The sequence below is a fragment of the Marmota monax genome, unplaced genomic scaffold (genome assembly GCF_021218885.2).
Source record: "Marmota monax isolate L192 unplaced genomic scaffold, Marmota_monax_Labrador192_F-V1.1 WCK01_AAM20220418_F8-fsc00319, whole genome shotgun sequence".
Taxonomy (NCBI): Eukaryota; Metazoa; Chordata; class Mammalia; order Rodentia; family Sciuridae; genus Marmota; species Marmota monax.
This window is the reverse complement of record NW_026692103.1, coordinates 1124986-1147469: the sequence shown is the minus strand read 5'-3', so window position 1 is coordinate 1147469 and position 22484 is coordinate 1124986. Positions and strand designations below refer to the sequence as shown.

Genomic DNA, 22484 nt, shown 5'->3' with positions numbered 1-22484 from the left:
CGGAAGCCCCCACCTCCCCAGAGGCTGGAGAACCAGAGCAGGAGGAGCATTTAGAGATGACAGTGGATTGTTCCAGAACTGGCGACGGTGAAGGAGGCGGGGAGGCAACGATGACGAGTTTTCCCCCTTCAGCTCTGCTCCTCTTTCGGTGTCTCTCAGGAGCCTCTGATCTCGGCCAGGCTGGCAGCTCTTTCTCAGCCTGGGGCTTGGGGTTGTTGGGAGCATGAGGCAGGGGTGAACTCTCCGGACCAGGGCCCCAAGCCCTCGGTTTAGAGAGGAAACCCTGCCCCCAGGACCTCCTACATCATGCCATTTACTCTTCCCAGCAACCAGGAAGGATTCAGAAGGACCACTTCAGCAGTGTGGAAATGCAGACGCAGAAACTATAAACTGCTCAAGGTCCCCTGGGTAGGGGGTGCCTAGGTGGGACTGCTCTCAGGCCTAGTGTAAAGCCCCTTGATTTGCCATATGAAAGCCAGGGTAGGGTGGGGTGGGCAGCTGGAGGAAGTTTGGCCTGCACAGAGATAAGGTCACTGAAGAATGGCCTTGACTGGCCCTCTTTCTGCTATTACCATCTCTTCTTCCTCTGCCACCTTCCAGATGGACCCGGCCTCTCCCCATTTACCACCCCAAACAGGAGCCACAAACCAGGAGTTTGAACAATTGTAATGTTTCAAAACCTCCAGTGGCTAGGGCTGGTCAGGCCAACCCTCCATGGTTTAAGGCTCTTTGCCCTCTGTCTGCAACTTGGACCTTGGGTGTTAAACGCTGGTGATTTTGCACCACCCACAAGCTCTGACAGGCAGCAAAAAGGAAAAAAAAAAAAAAACCAAAAAACTTTGTAGCTCATAAAAATAGGACAGGGGGTTATGTGACAATGAGTTTTGCCTGGCAGACAAAGAGCTTTAAAAATCTAGGCTGAGAAGGGAGGGTGTAGGGTGGGGGGAGTAACTAAAGCAGATTTTGATGGTAGAAGACTTGGAACTATTTAGAGGGCATGTTTATAAATTCCATTGTCCTCCTGAATTGTAAACTTCCACCCTCCTGCAGATTCAGAATGCCTCAACTCCACATCCTGCCCCACGGAAGAGGCCTGCACAACCAAGCCTGTCACACACACATACACACACACACACACACACACACGACCCTGGGGACTGGGGAGCAAAAGCTGTAGACCAAGGTCATTGAGACACAGGAATTGGAGGCAAACCCTGCTTGGGTCAAGATATCAACAGAAATCAGACTGGCCATGGAAACTCTTGGCTCAAAAAACCTGACCAACTTCCATTTGGCCAAGCTCTAGTTTGGTGTTTTGATATCTGAAAAGCTGATCTAGTTATATCAATTTAAAAAAAAAAAAGTATACAAAGTGTCAATACAGTGTGACCCCGATTTCAAATATTTGTGGAGAAGAAAGGGACTGGAAAGACAGACACCAGATCGTCAAGACTGCTCATTTCTTGATGTTGCTATAAAGGGCTTTTATTTTCTTTAGTCTTCCAAATTTTCTACACAAACATGTAGATAAAAGTTATAAAAGTGTCCCTCAAATCGACACTCCCAAATTCACAGAGGCCTCCAACGGGACTGCTCAGGGTGAGGGCCTGTGGGCTGGGAGGGTGAGCATCGGGCCGTGGGCAAGTGAGCCCCTGCATGGCCACCACCACTGCCCTCCAGGCGTTTATAGGACCCTTCCCATCTTGGCAATGCCTGAGCAGCTGTCTGGGAACCAAGGCTGTCCACTCTCAAAAGTGGACACAGAGCTGGAATAGGCAGGAGCCCATGGTGACCACTGGGCTGTTCTGCATCCTCAGTGAATCAGGCCCATCTCGGGTACTGGCCCCCCAGGAGCCAGGAGCCTTCCTTCTAGAGAACCTGGTCATCCATGAGAACCACTAGGGCAGGGAGCAGCACTGAGCAGGGAAAGGCCCCCTGTATGGACATGAGGCTGGAAGCCCAGAGGGTCTGTTCCCCCTGTGCTTCCCAGAGTCTTCCAAGGTGAGTGTCCCCTGTCTGTCAGGACATTGGCTGGCTGCCATGGCTGGTGGGGAGGGAGGGGGGTGGCTGGGGAGTGCTGGGACCAGAGCTCTGGGGATTCTCAGGGGGTCTTGGTGGACAACGGAAGAAGCAACCCAGGAAAGGGACCTACTAGACAATCAAAAGACACGAGAGTGGTCTGTCTCTATCCCTGTCTTCCCCATGAGGGACACAGACTCAGATGGGGAGGGCAGGACTTTTAATTGAATTCACAGAAAGACTGGGGAGCAGGTCCACCTTAGATGCCTGGGTGCCTGGAGAACGGGGGTGTGCTGGGGTGGCTGGTGTTCTGGAGGACAGAGAGGAGGCAGATAGAGGGGGGAGGAGGTGGAAGGCAGGCTGGGGTGTGTCCTCAGCCCACCCACCATGTCCCCAAGTCTCTCCTGAGACACTCCCCGGCTGGCTCAGCCCTGCCTGGTGATCTCAGGAGTGCCTGAGCTCTACCTCAGAGCCGAACTGGGGCCCGCGGTGGGGCCGGTGGAGGCTGTGGTGGCGGATGCTGAAGAGCCGCTGGGTGAGACCCACGGTGGCCACCAACAGGGCGACACCCAAGAAGAGCAGCACCCACTGGCCCACACGAGCCTGCTGTGGCTCCAGGTTCATGCCCAGGAAGTTGACGCGGCCGGTGTCTGAGAGGATGCCTTCTGAGCGAGCTGGGCGAGGAAGCAAGGAGACAAGGCGGTGGGCAGGGCACCGGGCAGGCGGGGGCCACGTGCTCTGGCTTCCCTGTCCTTACTCTGAGGTCAGGTTCGAGCTTGCCTGGACTGGGGAGGGGCTCAGCCCTGTGGGAGCCTCTGGGGGTGGGGCCTGGGGCTGCAAGTGGGGTGGGTGGTGGTACCAGAGTTCGGTGTCCAGTTGTACTGCGGCCAGCCCAGCTTCTCCCCATGCCGCCCGTTCTCTGTGAGGAGCCAGTCCATCAGTGGCTTGAAGTAGCTCATCATGGCGGCGGCCGACATGTTGGACTGGCCTGTGAGCAACTTCATGGCTTCTGGCCATGGCTTACTGAAACCCAGCTTCATGGTCTCCCTGGGAGAGATACCAGAGAGGGAACCTGAGTCAGAAGGATCCAGCCCCTCTTGCCCCAGTCTGATATCCTTCTCCACATCCCTCTCCCACCCTCCTAGGCTGGCGGTGGGGGGAGAGCCTAGGCAGGTCTCGGGCAGGGGAGGGAGGGTGGGCCTGGGCAGGCCTAGGGCTCCAGTTCCCCACTGCAGGTGGCAAGTCAAGGGTGTGATGGCTCCAGCTGGGAGTGTCCAGCTCAAGAACAAAATGGCAGGTGCCCCACAATAGACCCAGTGGACTCCTCAAGGCAGAGGAGAGCAGCCCAGAGCATGGAAACCATCCAAGGAGAGCCAGAGGACACTCACGCCAATCGCTTCCCCGCCTCCTTGGACTTGTAGATGTCACACTTGTGCAGGGGCCCCTGGTGGCCCGCCGCCTGACACAGTGCCTCGTGGAACTGGAACTGGATGATGAAGCTGACGAAGTACCTGGAGTGGAGGGAAGCAGAGCCGGGGAGGCACAGCGTGAGCCAGGGTGCCTGCGCCACTGAGGCCCCCGCTCTCTCTCCCTGTGACAGTTGTGACATGGGACCCAGCAGAACAGGATGCAGTCGGGATGTCAGGAGGAGCCTATACTCACCTTCTGAATTGTCTGAGCCCCTTCCCAACATGCGTCTAGGGCACCTTCCCCCTCCCCTATGCCTACTCCAAGGGGCTCCCGGGACAGCCTCAGGGGAGAAGGCTCCGGGAAGAGCCCTTTCGAGACTTGGGAGGCTGCTTTCGAGGCAGTTAGGTCTCCCTTCCTGGGGTGTACGCAAGCAGAGGCTGAATGGGTCACAGGGTTCCCCTAGGACAGGTGAGTCCCGTAAGCCAGCCTGATTGGTCTGATCCAAGCAGCGGGATTCCCTGGTAGAAGTTTGCCGGTCAAGGCCAGAGCAAACTTGCCGAGTCTAGAGAGGTTTTAAACGTCATGACCAGCAGCGAGTCCTTGCCCTTTGAATGCTGGGCACAAACCATGTGCCACTCGCCTTCCTTGCATTTCCTCAGAGTGTTTTGCTCAGGCTGCTGGCCAGAATGTGAAATGTGTTTCTTGAGAGCAGCCAAGTCTCCTTTGCCCACTCCTGCCGGGTTAATTGTCCATGTTAATCTGGGAAACTGACCATGACATGGCTGACCTTGGGGTGAGGGTGAGCACCAATGTGGAACACCAGAAATGACTCTAGTAGGCAGGGGGAGGCCCCTCCCTAACGGTCATCCCTGGGGCACTGTCAGGTCAGGCCTGTCTGATGTGTCCCAGTGATGTGTCTCCTTGCTCCTGTCCTCTGCTGCCCTCTGGTGCGTCTGAGCAGGTGAGGTGCTCTCTCCCTTCCTGGGCTCTGGGACACAGACATACCTGGGTATGGTGCCAGGGTGGAAAGGTGGGCAGGGCCTGCCCTCACTGGGCTTCCAGAGACCACAGGAGGCAAGGATGAGAGGTGGTCACAGACCTTCCAGGATGCCCTCTATGCCCTTGGGGTCTTGACTTTCTGGTGACCTGGGCCACTTGGCCCAAGGAGACCTGGAACTACACCCTGAGGTCTCCCCAGTCCTCAACCTCCCAGGAAGGCTCCAAAGTCCACACCCATCCTTCCTCACTTTCAGTGAGTGCCCTCCTGTAGCACGTGGACGGAAAGGGGCTCCACTGGGCACCTTCATGCTCTGGATGACTCACAGACTGACGCAGTCCACTTAAGAGCATCTAACAATGGTGGACCATGGCCACCAGCTGTGTAATGGAAAGTACACTCAGAAGTGAGCCCTTGCGGCTGTCCTGTGAAATGGGATTCACGGTGAACACGTGGAGGCTTGGAGACTGAGGAAGTCACTCAAGGAAACAAGTCATGGATATAAGCTTTGACCCCAAGACCTCGACTGTATCACAGCCCTAACAGCCCTGCCTCCCAAGTGACCTGGGTCTCTGACCCTGAGTTTTAACGTATAGAAGGATCTTTCAGGTCAACTCAGAATGTACCAGTGGCAATATGTTCAGCTCCTGTGGTGTGTCCTCTTCCCCTCCCCTGTTACCTGATATAAGGTACACTGGCAGGAACATGGAACTTGGCCCCTGGGTCAAAGTCACCTTGAGATCTGGGCACTGGGGGGCAGAGCCCCTGGTACTTCAGCCTGTGAAAGGGGAAGATACGTTGGAAAGAAAGAGTGGGCAGAACCAAGGTGGGGGAGAGGCTGGCATTTTTGACTTGAAAGACGGTCTCTGTACCTGGGGCTACCTCTTTCCTGTGCTCCTGCATTCTGTGCCTCTGTGCACAACCACCCTCTGTGACCCCCATTGTGCTCGTGCACACACATCCCATTGGCACATCTGCACATACACAGGCAGACACAGATGCCACAGAGACCCCTCCGGCCCACAGCCCGCTGGAGTATCCGAGACCTGAGGCTCCACCACTCCTGGTTGTAGTTTTCCTTGGTGATGCTTCCATCAAATACCCTCCAGCGCCACTGGTCAATGAGGTAGCTGAAGGGGATAAAGGCTACCTTGTCCAGTGCCATCTTCATCAGAAAGTTGATGTCGGTCTCTGCCAAGGGAAGGGAGTCCAGCCTCAGGGCCTGTCAGGGCCTAGCAACTTGGCCCTGATGGGCATGGTGGGCGGAGGGGAGCAGGGGCACCGTACCTCTTTGGGCCCTGAGTCCTGTCCTTGGGGTGGTCAGTGTGTTCCATCCTCTCGCTCGTCCCCTCCTGGTGCTCCCCTCTTCCCCATTGCTTTATCCTGGTCCTTCTACCCTCAGGCCGCCAAGTGCTCCTTCCCACCTCCGGCCTTCACTGCCCCTTCTTGGCCCTGAGCCCACTGGGATCGTCGGTTTCTCTCTTACCGTAGCTGTTGTCCTCACTGTTCAGCAGGTTGATGGTGTGCAGGTGCTTGGGGGTAGACACTGAGAGGGCCAGCACGTCCCCAATGGCCTCATGAAAGCCAGGGTTGGCGCCCTCCCGGAAAGCCAGAGGCAAGTCCTTGTACTGCATGAAATATTGGATGTGGCCCATTTCGTGGTGGGCCACCACCAGGTCCTCCATGTTCACAGTGGTGCACTGCTTGATCCTGGGAACACACAGGGGTGGAGAGGGAGGGTGTCGGAACAGGGACGGTGAGAAGCCCTGAGGCAAAGGGACTGCAGTGCGGGCTGCACACAGAGCAGAGCTGTCACTGCTGTGTGCAGGGAGCACAGCACGATGTGTCGGAAGTCAAGAAAGCCTGAGAGGAGGGCAATCTGAGGGCAGGAAGTCCCTAAGTAAAGTCATTCCAGCCATTCCTCTGCCTCCAACCTTCCTGAATAACTCCAGCCCACGCTGTCTGCTGCTTTCTGATGGTACAAAGTCTTTGCTCTAGAGGCAGTGAGACTCTCCGTTGTATACTTTCTAGAATGTGTGTCCTATGGCTTCCCATGTACTCATGTTCATCTCCCAAGACTGGGGCTTCCTGAAGGACACACCAGTGCCTGGGTTATTCTTCGTCTCCTACAACCCAACGCCAGCACCCAGTTCACTTAAAGAATTCTTATGGCCAGCACTGAAGGACGGTTATAGAGCTGTCCAAGCTAGAAGGTTCCAGCTCCTTCTGTAGACACTCCCTTGTTCTCTTTGATGAGCCAATTTCAGCTGCAGAAACTTCTTTCTTAGCTCTAACAAGAGTCTTTCATTTCAGGCTCATCTTACTTTTCCATCTTGCTCATCAGAGGAGGGGGCAGGAGTTCCCCAGAACTCGGGTTACAGTGAGGTTGGGGCTGTCTACTTCTCCTCTGACTGCCTCTCTTAAAGGATTTCCCACAAGAGCTCTCGCCTCCTCCACCCTGTCTACCGCAGTTCTTAAGCCTCTAAAGGGCCCATGGCCAGCAGCCCAGTGAGCCCTGGATGGTTTGCTTCTAGACTCTATGTCTACTCCTCTCACAAGGGACACTTCATCAGCTGGAGAAGATGATCTTTGCCACTTCTACCAAGGAGTAGGGTCTTTGTTCCCTTCTCTTGAGTTGGGGCTGTGCTTGGGACTTGCTTTAGCCAATAAAACATGCCAGAGGCGACTCTCTGCCAGTTTGGACTTAGCCTTTATGGGTCCTGGTTGCTTCTACTTTTGTGCAGGGGGATGCCAGCCTCCAGGTTTGCCTACCCGAGACTGCCACACTTGGAGGGAACTCAAACCAGCCAGGACAGAGATGCCTGACCAGCCCCTGCCGTTTAGCCATCCCAACCAGGCACCTGACATGTGCGCGTGCGCTGAACCTTCTGCCCTACACATGCCACATGGGGAAGTTCTGAGGATCTCAGACTACAGCCAGAACCTAGGTCTGGGCAGAAGGCCTCAGATGAGCTATCCCAGCCATTAAAATTACCCCACCTGGGTTTGGGCTGTATCTCAGTGGTAGAGCGCTTGCCTAGCATGTGCAAGGCCCTGGGTTCCATCCACAGCACAAAAAGAAAAAAAAAAAAAGTACCCAATGGAGGTTTCCATCACTGTGGAGTAGGGACAAGCCATTTCTGCTGTGAATTTCCTGAATTTATGGCCCATAAAATATTAAGCAGAATCAACCAGTTGTTTTATACCACTAGGTTTTGGGGCGGTTTGTTTTGCAGCAGCGGGTAACTAAGACCCCATCCTGGTAAAGGCAGCGTCTGGTCTGTCAGTGGTAAGAGAGGGTCTGTGTGTCCTCATGTGTCTTTCTCCCTGCATGCCACCTCTGCTCCCAGTGGGAGGGCCAGCTGTGTGTCGTCGGGGCCACCCTGGAGCAAGGGAAGTGGGGTGGCTCACACAGGGCTAACCCTCAGAACTGGGACCTTAAGTACTCCCAAATGGCCGTGCTGACAGAGTTGGCCAGTACTTGAGAAGATCCTCATCTGGGGGATGGAGTTTACCTGCCAGGCTGAGCTGGAGCCAGGCCCACCCTGTCTTGACCCTTGGTCCTAAATTCATTCCCAAACTGTCCCTGTCCCTCTTTTTCACTTCAGATAAGGGAATGGCCGTGCAGCCTTGATTTGGTTCATCTCCTTATTCCTGGATTCAGGGTAACCCCCCTGCCCCAGATCCAGCTGGACAGACCTGAAGTCTTTGCCATTGTGGAAGTCCCAGGCCGAGGCATGGCAGACGACCTCCCGTCCGTCGGCTGGTTTCTCCAGCATTGACTTGTTCCAGAACTCGGGGGGCACAGGCAGCAGTCCCAGGGAGGTGAAGAAATTGTCGGCCTCCTTAAACATCCTTCTAGGTGTCCAGCCCTGCAAAGCAGAGGGACTTCTGTCCAAAATGGGGGCTCTGGGAAGAGGGTGTGCCAGGGCAGGTAGTGCTGGGGGAGCACCAAGCTGGAGGAGACTCCTGAATCCGAGGCTTTCTCCCTTCCTGGCCAGGGGCCTCCCTCCCCTCTGCCCCAGGGCAGCCCATGGAGCAGGAGAGCCCTGGCTGTGCATACCTGCTCTATCATGGCCTCTGTGGCGTCCATCTTGGGGGCTGATGGGAAGGGAGCTACCAACTCATAGATGTTGGACCAGGTCTGAGCCCACATGTTCCCTGGAGGCAGGCAGGAAAAGATGATAGAGAGAGGAAACAGATGTGAGATTTTAGGCTCCACACCATCCTGCAGGAAGAAAGAACCAGATCCCAGTACTGCCAATTATCCAATTATAGAAGCCATTCTTGAGCACCCACTGTTTGCAATTGTGCTGGGCATTTGGCATACATCATCTCCAATCTCATCTCCAGTCCACAAGGTCTTTACTGGTTACAGGTGAGGACCTTGATGGTCATCAGGGTATCAAGGTGTCTTTTTTTTTTTTTTTTTTAGTTGTAGATTGACACAGACTATTAAGATAATGTTTATTTATTTATTTTTATGTGGTGCTGAGGATTGAACCCAGTGCCTAATGCATGCAAGGCAAGTGCTCTACCACTGAGCTACACCCCCAGCCCCTCAAGGTGTCTTGACCATTCAGGAACAGTGAACCTACAAATCAGAGAGCTATGGGTCCCTGGACATCTATGCCCACACGGCCACCACTTTCTGACCATTGTACCAAGCACATTGTGTGGACTGATTTGTAATCCTGCCTGCACCCAGGTACTGTTATGATTTTTATTGCACTGCAGAGGAAACTGGGGCTGGAGAGTTAAGTAACCAGCTTGGGGGGGCGGGCTCCACAGCTTCTAAGTGTTGGGGCTTGATTTAAAGGCTGACAGGCCACACTGTGGACCAGCTACCCTGCTGGGTCCCTTTTTAATCTCCTGAGGTCAGTTTATGCAGGGCGCCTGTCAGTAACTCTGGCAAAACCCAGCTGTCTCGTTTGGGAGAGGCTAACACCTCTGAGCTTAGGGTAAGAAAAGTGCTCCGTGCTCCAGGATTGGAGAAAAAGAAGCAATTCAGAATGAGCGGAAGTTGCAAAAATAAATGCGGAGGCAGGAGTCTTCCCAGCCAAGGGAGAGAGTGAGTGAGTGGTGGAGGGGAGAGAATGTGAGTGCACTGGCACCTGGTGACTTTGCTGATTGGGGGGTGCAGGGGAGCTGAGCTCCAAGCCCCAGGTCTGCCAGGCCCCTGGCCACCTTGGGCATACTGATTTCCCTCCTAGGGTCTGTGTTTCTGAGTCATTGAGCTTATATCCACTCACCAGAGAGGTTAACAAGGAGTGCTGTCCCTTGAGCTACATGAGTCTCTGGGCTGAATGGGAACTAGAGCGCTGGACCACCTTCGGGGGTCTCCCTTATGACTTCTAAGTGGTCTATGGCCTTTTCTGGCATTTCCACTCGTAACAACATAGGCTTGTCCCCAGTGACCCAAAGGGAACAGAAAACTGGCAGCCTCTACCTCTCTCCAGGCCCTCCCTTTTTGTCTCCCACGGCTTCCTTCCTATGTTTGGGGCACATTGAGTTTGTAAACCTTGAAAACTGAAGGTCTGAAAGTTGAGGTGGTTCTACATTCTCAGGATTCTTCTCGGCTCTAATTCTCTTGGTTCAGATCCCATATCTGACCTCCCACCCTATTTTCCATCTGCCCAAACCTCTCATCTTTAAGGCTCTGCTCATGTGTGTGGGGCCTCTCCAATCCTGCTTCCAGCCCTTCCTCTCTCCCTGGATCTTTTTTTAAAAAAATTTTTTAAATATATAGTTGTAGATGGACAGCATGCTTTTATTTTTTTTATATATATGTATATTTTTTATGTGGTGTTAAGGATGGAACCCAGTGCCTCAGACATGCTAGGTAAGGGTTCTGCCACTGAGCTACAGCCCCAGCCCGCTCCCTGGATCTTGCTGCCATGAGGCATGATAGGAGATGTGGTCTGCCCCTAACAAGATCATGAACTTGTCCCATCCACAGAGACTTGCACAACAAGGGTGTGTAGCAACTGTGGCATCAAAAGGGCTGGAGGAGAAGCTCCATGGTAGAGGCGCTTGCCTGACAAGCACCAGGCTGGGGTTCCATTCCCTTCCCCACACACCCACCAATTTAGCACCCAGTTGCAACCAGGGAGTTCCCCACTTCACTCCAGCCTTGACCAGCTTCCCTCCCCAAGGTGCAAGTCTTGTCACTCCCCTGGTCTGCTCTCTGCCCTTGGACCAGCCATGCCCTCAAACCCTCCTATGTTGCCCATCTCCCCCCTCTTGAGGCTGGACCTGTGGCCTTACCCAGCAGGTGGGCAGGAATGGGGCCCTCCAGGTTGATGTGCTCGGCCCCGTAGTGGCGGTGCAGGGCGCGGCGCACGTAGGCGTGCAGGTTCAGGTACAGCGGCTGCAGCTCCTGGTAGAGCCGCTCCAGGTCTTGCTCCAGTGATGGCGTCTCATACATAGATCTCCATGAGTCCCCTGCATCCAGGTAACCTGCACAGGGGACAAGGCCAGGCTTTCCCACACCAGCACCTCCCTGCCACCTCCAGGGCCCACCTTTCCCCGGGCTTACAGTCTCTTCTCTTGGGGACCAGAGGGCCTGCTGCTCTGGCCAGAGGAACTCACCGTTGAGCTGCGCGGCCTTGTTGGTGAGTTGCACGTACTTTGGGAAGAGAGGGAGGAGGGTTCTCCCCACCTTGTCCCGCCAGCTCTTCCATGCCCACAGCAGTTCTTCATAGTTCCGGGACGTGGCCATCACATTTGTCAATTCTAGGGTAGAAGGGTTTGAGTGACTTAAGCCCTCTGTCCTTGGCTCACCTCTCGTCTGCTTATAAGATAAACTTGGTCATAGAATTTTAGAATAAAACCAGTGAGATCTTGTGGAAGTGACTGTTCAGACAGCAAGTCTATTGAAAGCAGGGAGAGAATGAGCGCTGATCACCAGGAGTTCACACGGTGCCCACCTGGGCTGTGTGCTCGGGCACCTATGCGTTTCAACAACCCTGCGAGGGATGGCTTTGTCTGTCCCTCCTTCCACACAAGCAGTTTGGTGATGGGCCCAGGTCCCCCTGCCGGGAAGTGGCTTGACTGAGGCACAAACCAAAGGCACCAGACTCCAGGGCCACAGCTCCTCATGCAGAAGTGGCCCTCCAGGGGAGTGGAAATAGGACAGGAGCATGTGGCCTCTGAGGAGGTACTGTGCCTCCTCATCTCTGTCCCCCAGAGGGTCCAGGGCACCCTTCACAAATTAATACTGGATTGGACTTTATAAGAGTAACCATGAAGATATTCAAAGTGCAAAGAACTGTCCAAGTGTCCCCAAAGTGGACGCCTTGGGTTTGTGTCACTAAGCAAGCAGCCTTCCTGATTGTATAACATGGAGTATGGGTGAGGGTGTGACATCAGATTGGGGCATCAGTCCTGAAGCTCCAGATGGACACCTTCCTTCTGGCCCTGGTCTGAGATCGGAGGCTGAAGGCATTTGCTGCTCCCTGAACCTACACTGCTGGACTTGTGCTCTCGCTCCCTAATTTGGAACATGCTATATGATATCCACTTGTCACAGGGAAAATAAATTCCATTAGCTTTGTTTGAAAAAAGGCATATTTTGAAAATTTCACTTCTGCTCACTGGAGATGTGAACTGGAGATGTGGCCTTCATGGGCTTCTTATTTTTACTGTGTCAGTGACCTGATAGCCCAGGTCTGGATCAAGGAGCTGCCTTGTGGGGGGGTGCCACACTCCTTTGAACACTCTTCTCCATAAGTGCGCACGCACAGGCGCATACCCGCCCCCTGCTTTGCGTGTGTACCCACATCTACCACCTGTAGGTCAAACCCTGTCCTGGGAAAACTGTTTCTCTCTCCTGTTTATTTTCCATTTCCCTTTGTATTCGTCATTGTTTTAACATGGGAGCTGGGCTGGGGCCAGGAAGAAACCATTTCTGGGTGGAGATTCCTCATGAGGAATGTTTATGTTTCTAGCTCCCCAACCCTAGAAAGGGAGGGTGGGGAGGGAGCCCACGGGGAATCTGCACAGGCACCTGTGGGTCCACAGTGAGCCATTTCAAGGGACCAGGTGGTAGGAGAGAGGAAGAAGGGGCTGCTGAGCCAGTCTCCGCCTGTGCCGCGTGAAGTGGTGGAGAAGGGGTGACAGGAAGGCCAGGACCTGGAGGCCAGGTCCTAGTCTGGGGCTTCTAGCGATTGTATGACTGTGACTCATTTGCTCCAGCCTCAGTTTCCTTATCAGACAAGTGCTGGGGGGAGGGGCCCAAGAATGTCAGACAAGATAGGGACACGACACAGGTAGGATCACCCAGGGACAGTATCATGGAGTGCCATGACTCTCCTCCCTATTGGGAGTCCAAGCCCCCAAACACAAATTGGAGACCCTGCTGCTCTGAGGGGTGGAGGGAGAGAGGAAAGGATTCAGGAGAGTCTTAGGCAGGGGGCAGAGGGGCAGGGAATTAGGGCAAAGGTTGAAGCAGGTGCTGGTTCTAAGCAGGGCCGAGAAACCCCCCCTGGTGGACAGCAGGAAGTGAGTTCAATCCTGACTTCCCCTTCACCTGGCAGCACCCAACCCCATGCCAATCCAGGCCCTTGTCTCTCTCTCATCCTCCCAGTGGTGCTCTCACCAGGCTCCAGCTGCAGGCAAGTGCCATTGGTGTGGCACACGGTAGCCACACTGTAAATGGTCTCCATGTCCAGCAGGATCTTGTTGTACTGCAGAGGCAAGAAGAGGGACAGTGAGGGGGACTCCTTTGCTCTGGTGCCAGGCACCATGGGTCACGGGGTGCTGAGGAGAGTGTTCCCCAAAGGCCTCTGGACTTGGTGCCTCTGGACACACAGTGTCACAGCTTGACAAATTAAGGAGGAAAAATCAGTGGGAAGGCTAGACCCTGGGCTGGGCTCACTCCCCTGGGAGCCTCCACCCCATGCCCACAGTCACACACCTCCTCCAGCTCCTTCATGGGCAGCGCTGCCTGGTCCAGGTCCTGAACCTTCTTTATGATCCGCTTGGTGCTGGCATTCTGGAAGTTGTTCACATCAAAACGCTTGGCCCAGGTGCCGTACTTCAGGGTGTGGTTGGCCACCAGCAGGTTCTTTTGCAGCTAAGGGCAGAGGGGAGATGTCAGAAGGCTCTGGAGCCTTGGAGTAAACAAACTCTGGGCAAGAGGCACTATGGGGAGTGGGGCAAGAGGATGGACCAAGCTGCTTCCTTGGCCTGTAAAGACCCTCCTCAATCTGGGCTGTCTGACAACATCCTGGATGCAGTATGTGCCCCTCAAACGACATCTACAGTTGAGCAAGAGGAGTCCTGGCAGGGGCGGAGAAGGGAGGCCCAGCAGGAGTCTTAAAGGCCATTAGGATGAAGGCAGCTTGCTATTAGCTCTGTGACCTCCCTGAGCCTCAGGGTCCCACCTATGAAATAGGAAGAAGGTCACCAATATTGCAAGGCTGATGAGTAATGGATGAGACGACAGATGCCATGTGCCAAGAACCTGGCTGGCACCCCAAGCAATGCTAGTTCTCTGTGGTCAGAGACCAAGGCTGGTGGCTCGAAGGCAGGAACAACGGTGGTGGAGAGTGAGCCCTTGGGGTGGCGGCAAATGGGCATTCACTCTCTTAAAAAGGGACTCTGGCATTGCTTATTTATGTATGACTGATGACAGTCTCTGTTACCCGACCCTGCTGTTAGTGAAGAAGTTTTGTTCAGGTGTTGAGGACATGCCTGTCAAATCTGAAACTGCGTATCATTTTGAAGGATTTTAAACAGATTCTGGCAGCCCTGTGCTGTGCGTGCCTTGAGTGTAGCTGTGTGATGTGTGAATGTGTCTGTGTGTCTGGGCTCGTGCACAAGTGGGGGCATGTGGCTCCTACCAGCACTTTGCTGTTCTCTGTGGTGATGTTGGTGTTGTAGTTCCAATTGGCCTCAGCATACTCGTTCCACACGACCTGAGATGCCTGGTCATACTCCTCCACGAACCTGTTAGCCTCAGCTTCATCTGACACCAGGTCTGTGGGACACAGCGGAAGGAAACAGACAAGCCTTCCCTTCCCCTGTCCAGGGTGCAGTTTTACCTGAGCCCCTGCCCTGCTGCCCCTGCCTCCTCATCGCCCCCCACCAGCCCTGCCCCTCTCCTGGGGGTCCCACTTGGGCTCTGAGTTGTTTGGCTGGTGGTCCTCAGCTTGTCTGTGCTTCTGATTGTTGCCTGGCTGGTTGCCCCCCAGTTGATTGTCGTTTGGTGGGTGGCTGCCTGGCTGGGGGCCAGCAGGAAGTGCCCACAGCAGATCAGCAAGAAGAGGAGGTTGGGCAGTCCTGGAGCAGCCCAACCTTGGCCCATGGCAGCAGGAGAGCAGAGCTTTGCAGCCACCACCCCTGGCCAATAAGAGTGGAGTCTGCAGTGTGACCTCATAGAGCAGTGTGCCTGGCCAGCTTGCCTCCTGGAGCCCTCAGGCCTGGGCACACCCTCTCTCGGATGCTAGAGAAAAGATATGCCCATCCCCACTGCAGGGCCCTGCTGATGAGCTGATAACACAGAACACCCCAGAACAGGACCAGAACTTAGCCAGAAGAAGCTGACCAGGAGCCTGGGGCCTGGACCACAGCCAGAGTCCAGGACTCGCCTTAGCCCCAGCCCACCCTCACTCGGGGCTTTACCGATGCCCTCTGGGTAGTTGTCGGGCAATGGCGGGCGCCACTGATATTCTGGCCAGCCCAGGACCTCGCCCATCCGCTGGTTCTGCTCTTGCAGCCACTGGATGACTGGCTGGAAGTAGTTGAGCAGTGGTTGAGCATCCAGGGCCGCTGAGCCCACCAGGTCCTCCAGGACAGTCTGCCAGGGCCTGGAGGAGCCTGCCTGCAGCAGCGACCTGTCAGGCAGATTGAGCACCGTGGGCACAGGGAATGCAGGCCAGGGTCCACGACAGCCCCCCAAATGCCCACCTGCCTCCTACTGGCTGCAAGAGAATGGCAATAAGATTCCAGTACCTAGGGTCTCTGTGAGGGGAGCAGGGGACATCTGCCTTTCCGCATGGCAACTGAAGGTCTACTTAATAAATATTTGATGAGAGAGAAAGAGAAAGACCTGGACAGCCAGTTGCTTGCAGACACACCCTCTGCAGCTTCTCCCCTCAGCCTCCCACTTGCCCTGACCCTTCCCACCACACACCGGAGCTTTGCCCCCGCCTTGGTGGACTGGTAGATGTCACATTGGTGCAGTGGGCCCTGGTGGCCTGCCTCCTTGCACAGGGCTTGATGGAACTGAAACTGCAGGATGAAGCTCACAAAGTACCTATAGACATGGGGTGGCATTAGAGGAAATGTGGGGGGTCAGAGTAGGGACCCCTGGCCCAGGCACCATCCAGAGTCCTTCAGGGCAGAGGCTGGATTGGGGGCTGTTCTGGGGGGAGGGAAGGGAGAACAAAACCCAGGGCGAGGGTGAGGGCCATTCTAATCCTGGGACCTTGGGCGTCTAGAAGAATGAGAGGACATGCCCTGGGGACAGGGCAGCTAGGATCATAGGAGAAGGAGCAGGGAGTGAAGGAGTGACAGAGTTGAGGAGGGACAGGGTCACGCTTACCTGATGTATGGTGTCACATTTGGGACATGAAACTTAGCTCCAGCATCAAAGTGGGTTTCATTGCGGACAACTGGAGGACAGATCCCCTGATACTTGGTTCTAGAAGGAGATGGTGAAGTGGTCTTAGGACCAGGGGTTGCACACAGGCTGCCTGAGGGTTTGCAGAAAAGGCTCCCCTCATCCCTTTCCCATTCTGAGGAGTGGGGAAGACTTCCCAGAGGAGGGAGTTTTAGACAGGAAGGGAGAAGACAGGAGGTGGGAGGACTGAGACACCATTAGACAGGAGGAGAGAAGACTTAGGGAGGCGGGAGGGTGGGAAGGGGACTGGGGTCAGGCTCTTCCTATCCTTCTTCTCACCGAAGGTACCACCAGTCAAAGTTGTAGCGAGAAGGGGGGGTACGCCCACTGAAGACCCCCCAGCGCCATTGGTCCACCAAGTAGCCAAAGGGCAGGAAGGCAATTTTTTCCAGTGCCATCTTTAGCAAGTAATTGATGTCAGTTTCTGTTGGGACATGACACAGGAGAGGTCGGGGGAGAAGGGAGCCCAGCTAAGGCAAGGTGGGCCTGGGGGAAGCTAGAGGGAGGCAAGACTGAGCAGGTACAGAGAAGGTAAATCCAGAAACCTGGGGCCCTGCTAGCAAGAGGACTCTTGGTGAGTGTTGAGCTGGGAGTGGGCTTCGAGGCTCTGACCTGGGTCCATGAGGCAGAAATAAGAAGGGCACTCGGTTGTTGCCGGTGAGGCTCTGCTATGGGGTTTTATTAGGGGCCAGGCTGGTCTCTCCAACCCCCTATACCTGTGTCATTGGTGACATGGTCCAGCAGGCCAATTTTGTGCAGATGTGCAGGAGTGGAGACTGAAAGCGCCAGCACATCTCCAATGGCTTCGTGGAAGCCAGGGTTGGCACCTCTACGGAGGGTGACGGGCAGGTCCTTGTACTGTAGGTAGTACTGCACGTGGCCCATTTCATGGTGCACCGTGGACAGCTGGTCCATCGTGACCCGTGTGCACTGCTTGATCCTGGGGTTTGGAGAGGGGAAGGATGAAGGTGAAGAACAGGGCAGAGGTCAGAGCACTGTGGAGGCTGGCACCTGAGGGACAGGGCCAAGGAGGGCAGTGCCCTGGGGCAAGAAAAAGTGACTGGAAACAAGGAAATCCTGCCCGGGCCCACCACCAATCAGACCTTCCTCCTCCATTCCCAGGTCCAGAGTTGACTGCTTGTCAAAGTTGCCTGGGAAAGTGGCCTAACAGGCTCACATGCCTGACAGCTCTGGAACCGACCAGTCCCAGCCAGTGCAGGGGAGGGTGGAGGTGGGCCTGCACCCCAGCTGCCCCCTTCCCAGAGTCCCAGCATGCTCTTTCTCTCATGTCTGGACCTGAAGTCCTTCCTGTTGTAGAAGTCCCAGGCCGAGGCGTGGCACACCACCTCACGCCCGTCAGATGGCTTCTCTAGCATAGACTCTGCCCAGAACTCGGGAGGCATGGGCAAAAGCCCCAGGGAGGTGAAGAACTGCTCGGCCACCCGGAACATGTGCGTAGCATTCCAACCCTGGTGGCGGGTGCCAGAGACAGGTCAGGGGCTGGCTGCCAGGAATCCACCCTGCCCACAACAGGAACCTAAATTCAGTGACCTCCCTTCCCACAAGCATTGCCTTACGGAGCACAGCATATCACTGAAAATAGACTCCTGCTCATATCTGCCACCATGGACTACAGGCCCCAGCTTGCTATTGGCTGGTATAAGAAAGAGATGGCTCTACCCGACACTGTCCCCTCACATGACCCTTCTGCCCCCTCCCCGTCTGTGACTCCCTGTCATTGCTCCCTCCCAGGGCCTGACTCCAGAGCTTACCTTTTGCACCATAGTATTGGTGACATCAAGGCTGGGCTTGTCTGGGAAAGGTACCACCACGTCGTAGATATTCTCCCAGCTCTGGGCCCACATGTCTCCTAGATGGAGGAAAAGAGTGATCAACTTGGCCCCTATTCAGCTGCACCTACTTGCCCATGCCTGTCCCCAAGTGGAACCCTGGGTTCTGGCACCTGTATCCTGGGGCTCCAGGGCAGCTTTCTGGCTCAGGGCTAGGCATCTCACATGTCAGCCTCACCCACATTCCTCTGTGTGCTCCATGCTCCCTGGGTCTGGTTGCTGCCAAGTAGGAGCTCCTGGTGTCCTTTCTGAATGTGCTGTGGTCCTTGCCTCCCACTCCTGGGGCCACGCCACCTGGTTTGCTTTCTTGGGCATGAACTAGAACTAGGACACCTCCTCCTCTGACCTGGAGCCTTTGGTTTGACTCCTAGTTCTTCCCTTTATTAGTAACAATACCAAGTCCCTTGCAGACTCTAAGCCTTGGTGTCCCTATTTGTAAAGTAGAAATGCTAATGTCAATGAGGATCCCTGCCCAGTGGGGGTGCTGAGCCAGCCACATGGGATTCTGCATGGGGGAAACGAACATATGGCACTCCACACGAGATACCATTCGGATGACCCATTTTTCTTCTGAGCATCCCTCCCACTCAGGTTTCCTTCCCTGGGACTTGTGTGCAAGGCCAGGTCCTTACCCAGCAGGTGAGCAGGGATGGGCCCTCTGAGGTTAATGTATCTGTCTCCATAGATGCGGTGCAGCGCACGGCGGACATAGGCATGGAGGTTCAGGTACAGGGGCTCTAATTGGTGGTAGAGTTGCTCCAGGTTCTGCTCAAAGGTGGGAGAGTCGTACCAGGAGCGCCAGTAGGCCCCCGTGTCTGAGAAGTCTAGCAGGGTGGGAAGGGTGCAGCTCAGGCCCAGGCCCCCACCTCCCTGCTTCAGCTTTGCCAGCCTCCCGCCCCCAGGCCTGCACCTGACAGCTAGCTGGAAAGGGTGGCTTGGGGTTGCTGCTCTACAGTTTCTAACTAGTGGTTACACCATGCTCCAGAAAAATAGATCTCAGACAGTGAAGAGGCAAAGAGGAGTGCCCGGGCTGGGGCTAGGAGCAGAGCCATCTCAGGGCTAGGAGCAGAGCCAGGAGCGGCAGCAGGAAAGGAAGCCGGCAGCAAAGGAGGGAATGCTGACCACAGTGGCCATGCCACCTCTGCCAGCTGTGACACCTTGGGCCGGCTCTGGAATCATCATACCAGCTTCTCAATCTTCCTCAGGAACTGGGGCTCAATGGGGACAGCAGAAGAGAGTGCCTTGCAAGCTGAGAAGGACTGCTGTCCCTGGACAGGGAGAGGCAGACTCACTATCCTGCCTGTAGGCCTCGTTGCTGAGGGCAGTGAAGTCCTGGTACAGGGGTTTCAGTGGGATGCCCACGGCGTCATGCCAGCCCTCCCAGGCAAACAGCAGCTTGGCATAGCTTCGTGAGGAAGCCATGATGTTGGTGATCTCTGAGACACAGATGAGAAGGGTCAGTTAGGAGACTTCTGTGTCCAAATCTGCAACAGCCTGCAAGAGACCTGCCCATCAGCTTCCTCAACATTACCATATTCCCCGAACCAAGGGCAGGCAAGGGCTTGGTGGGACCAGGATAGGAGTTATGTAAACCCAAGCATCCAGGCAGGACCTCTGTGGCCAGAGAAATGATATCTAAGGTGGTTGACACAAAAGGACATTCAGAGGCCAAAACTCTGAGAGAATCTTCTTGTCTCATTGGATGGAGTAGCTGACCTCAAGGAGAAGCCACGAGGGAACGAAGGCCTGAGGAAGGCTCTTGGCAAGTGAGAGGGCCCATGAAAAGGAAAAACTGGCAGACTGGAGGAAGACCCAGTGGTGTTACGAGCGGACAAGGAACCCATGGAAGAGGGGATAGCGCTGGGGGTTCTGGAAGTGTTTGCCAGGAGAAGCAGGGTTATAGGGCGAGGTGGGGGGGCATCTTCACAATTCAGCCCCAACCAGAGGTCAGTGCCTTGGGTTTAACTGATAAACATGCTGTCCTGTGTGTCGCAGGGCTAGGAAACTCCAACAGAATTGACAGGGTCGGGTCGTACCTGGGTCTAGGGACCAGCAGGTGGCAGTCTTGTTGGGGAAGCAGACCTTGCCAGTGGAGTAGATCCTGCTCATGTTGCTTAGCAGAGAGTTGTACTGGGGAGTTGGAGTTGAGGAAATGTTAGTGATGAACAGTTCCTGGAGTTAATACAGACACTCCTTCCTCTCTTTGCTGGGAGGAAACGGTGACCTGGAGAGGGGATGTGCTCAAACAAGGTCACTCAGGTGGCATAACAGGGCATTTTTGATCACTAGTTCATTCATGCCTCTACCAGTGGAGGCAGCATGCACAAGGGGAACAAGTGTCCTGAGAGCCAGCTGAGCACCACCGTGTGGTGAGAGCAAATCCTTCTCATCCTCTGGCCTTGGTGCTCCTCAACCTTTCTAGGGTTTCTGCAACCAAACTGGCTTGGGGAGAAATTTACTGTTTATGTGGATTTGGCTGTGGTGTGTGTGTGTATGTGTGTGTGTGTGTGTGTAGTGTCAGGGATGGAACCTGTAGCAAGTGCTCTACCAGAGCTACAACCCTTCAATTTGGCTTTCTACTCCATAATACATCCTTTAATATAGATTAACTTTCCACCCCATCTCTAAATTTGGGCAGCCCCTCTGTTCTTCTGGGCTTCTCTATAGCCAGGTCCCAGAGTCCCTCTCTTCTGCCAGGCTGCCCCCATAACCATCACAGTGGGGTACTTGAGACACCTACTCAAGCTCGGCCTCCACCCTCAAGCCCACCTGCTGCTTCTTGGTCAGTGGCAGGTTGGCAGGGCCCAGAATGCGCACAGCTCCGATGATCCTGTGCAGCATTAGGTCACTGAAGTTCTTCCAGATGGGATCATATAGCTCCTTGGCCTTCTGGCCCCAGACCTCTGTAAACTCCTGGCTGAGCAGGGCTGCTTCCTCCTGTGGGCACCAGGAAGGCAGGGAGGGTGACCCAGCTCAGATGGAGACCATATAGGGGAGGCTGTGATGCTAGAGAAGCAAGGGAAAACCAGGGGTTTCCAGACGCCTTGCCCTGCACAGACCCCTTCTTGGAGACTGAAGCTTGCGAAACCAGTGTCTTCCCCGCCCGCCACGCTCCCAGGACCTCCGGTCCGGAACTGGGGAATCTACTTCAGGGGAGCGATGGAGCAGAAATTGGGGCCAGAAGAAAGGCGGGGCGAGGGACTAGAGATAACGAAGGACCGTGACAGGAACAATGTCTGGAGGTGGTAGGCAGCTATCAGAGAACTGGGGCTCCACAGCAGATCGGAACATTTTCTGTGATGACTGCCGCTGCCCCAGCCCCAATACCTGGGCGCTGCCACCTGGGGGGACTCGGCCTCGGAGGAGCCAACCTCATCCATTCAATTGTGTTGGGCAGGGATCATACGCCCAGCGGGTGCTAAGGCTCCAGGGCCCGATGGGCGGAGACCGTGAGAGAGTACTGCCAACTGGCCGAGGTTCGGCTCGGCGCCCCACGACTGAGGACTCGGGCCCCCTTGGCGCCTGCTGCCCGCCCCCGTTGCCCGGCCGCGGGCCTGTGATTGGCCACCGCAACCCCGCCCCGCCCCCGCCCGGGCCCGGGCGCCCACCTGGCGCCGCGCATTCTCTTCGGTGATGTTGGTGTCGTATGCCCAGCTGGCCGCGGTGCTCCAGAACAGCACCTGCTCAGCGCTCGAGTTGTAGCTGTTCGCGAAAAGCTGCGCACCGGCCTCGTCCGCGGAAAAGTTGCCGGGCATCAGCTCGGGGTCGAGCGCCAGGGTGGGCGGCGGCGACAGCAGCAGCAACCACAGCAGTGACAGCAGCAGCTGCGGCCGCGGCCCGACTCGGCCCGACGCGGCACCCATGGCGAGATGCGCGGTGCGGCGCTGCCCCTTCTCCCGCGCCGCGGCCGCCCTGCGGATTATAAAACCTAGCCACCGCTGCCTCCCGACACACCCCCACCCCCCGCCCCGCCGCGCTTCCTCCTCGGCTCCAAAGTCCCGGGTGGCCCTGGCCTAGCGGAGCGGGGCGGAGGCGAGGTTCCTGACCCGCCCCGGGCAGGGGCGCGGGCCAGGGAGGGGCTGAGGCTCAGCCCCGGGTGGCGGGACGGGGTGGAGTGGGGGCTGGGGCGGGCTCTCTAGGAAGCTGGACGACGACCTCCACGCCTCAGTTGGCTGAAACTCCCGAGCCTGCCCGCGGTGCCCTCTGGCTGCAGTCACGCAGCCTCTGCCCCTGGTCGCTGATTCTGTCTTCCCTGCCTAACCTCCTCAGGCCTTTCTGGGCTCCTGAGTGACAAGGGGACAAGAGAGTGTTGCGCGCTGTTGGTACAGCAGGGATGGGGTTAACGTTGTCCTTTCCCTTCTTCATCCGGCCGTTTTTTTTTTTTGTGTGTGTGTGTGTGTGTGTGTGTGTTTGATTTTTTTTTTTTTTTTGCGGGGGTGGGGGAGCGTTGGCTGCGAGGGTGCAGGGCGCTTGAGTGTCCTGGCAGTCACCTTGAGTAGGTGCTGCAGATGTCAGCAGCGACTCACTTGGGGCTTGGGATGGGGGCTGCCAGGAAAGGGAGAAAGAATGGAGAGGCTGTTCT

General features: G+C 55.7%; 1 protein-coding gene across 2 annotated transcripts; it reads right to left on the bottom strand.

Annotated features, from left to right (window-relative positions):
• Window positions 1–1456: 1456 nt before the first annotated feature.
• Ace (angiotensin I converting enzyme) lies at window positions 1457–21805 on the bottom strand. Of its 2 annotated transcripts, XM_046461039.2 has the most exons (25): window positions 21511–21805; window positions 20672–20839; window positions 19939–20032; window positions 19195–19338; window positions 18535–18726; window positions 17825–17922; window positions 17349–17521; window positions 16769–16992; window positions 16332–16476; window positions 15975–16073; window positions 15564–15686; window positions 15053–15264; window positions 14272–14408; window positions 13344–13502; window positions 13026–13113; window positions 11018–11161; window positions 10694–10885; window positions 8490–8587; window positions 8126–8298; window positions 5913–6136; window positions 5473–5617; window positions 5106–5204; window positions 3408–3530; window positions 2879–3066; window positions 1457–2693 (listed from the first exon to the last, which is right to left on the bottom strand). In XM_046461039.2, exons 1-25 carry the CDS (start codon window positions 21763–21765, stop codon window positions 2464–2466), a joined length of 3927 nt encoding a protein of 1308 aa, XP_046316995.1. In that variant the 5' UTR covers window positions 21766–21805; the 3' UTR covers window positions 1457–2463. The 2 variants fall into 2 exon arrangements, with proteins under 2 accessions (XP_046316995.1, XP_046317003.1); XM_046461047.2 differs by lacking the exons at window positions 15053–15264; window positions 15564–15686; window positions 15975–16073; ... (7 more) ...; window positions 20672–20839; window positions 21511–21805 and adding an exon at window positions 14546–14831.
• Window positions 21806–22484: the final 679 nt, after the last annotated feature.

What these genes read in the sequence shown, in the direction of transcription:
- Ace (XM_046461039.2), bottom strand. Translation starts at nt 21,765, where the DNA reads ATGGGTGCCGCGTCGGGCCGAGTCGGGCCGCGGCCGCAGCTGCTGCTG. An exon ending in CAGTGAGGACAACAGCTACG is followed by an intron (nt 5,618 to 5,912) that starts GTAAGAGAGAAA and finishes TTCCCTTGGCAG; the next exon opens with AGACCGACATCAACTTTCTG. An exon ending in GCCAGTGTACCTTATATCAG is followed by an intron (nt 3,531 to 5,105) that starts GTAACAGGGGAG and finishes CCTCCACTCCAG; the next exon opens with GTACTTCGTCAGCTTCATCA.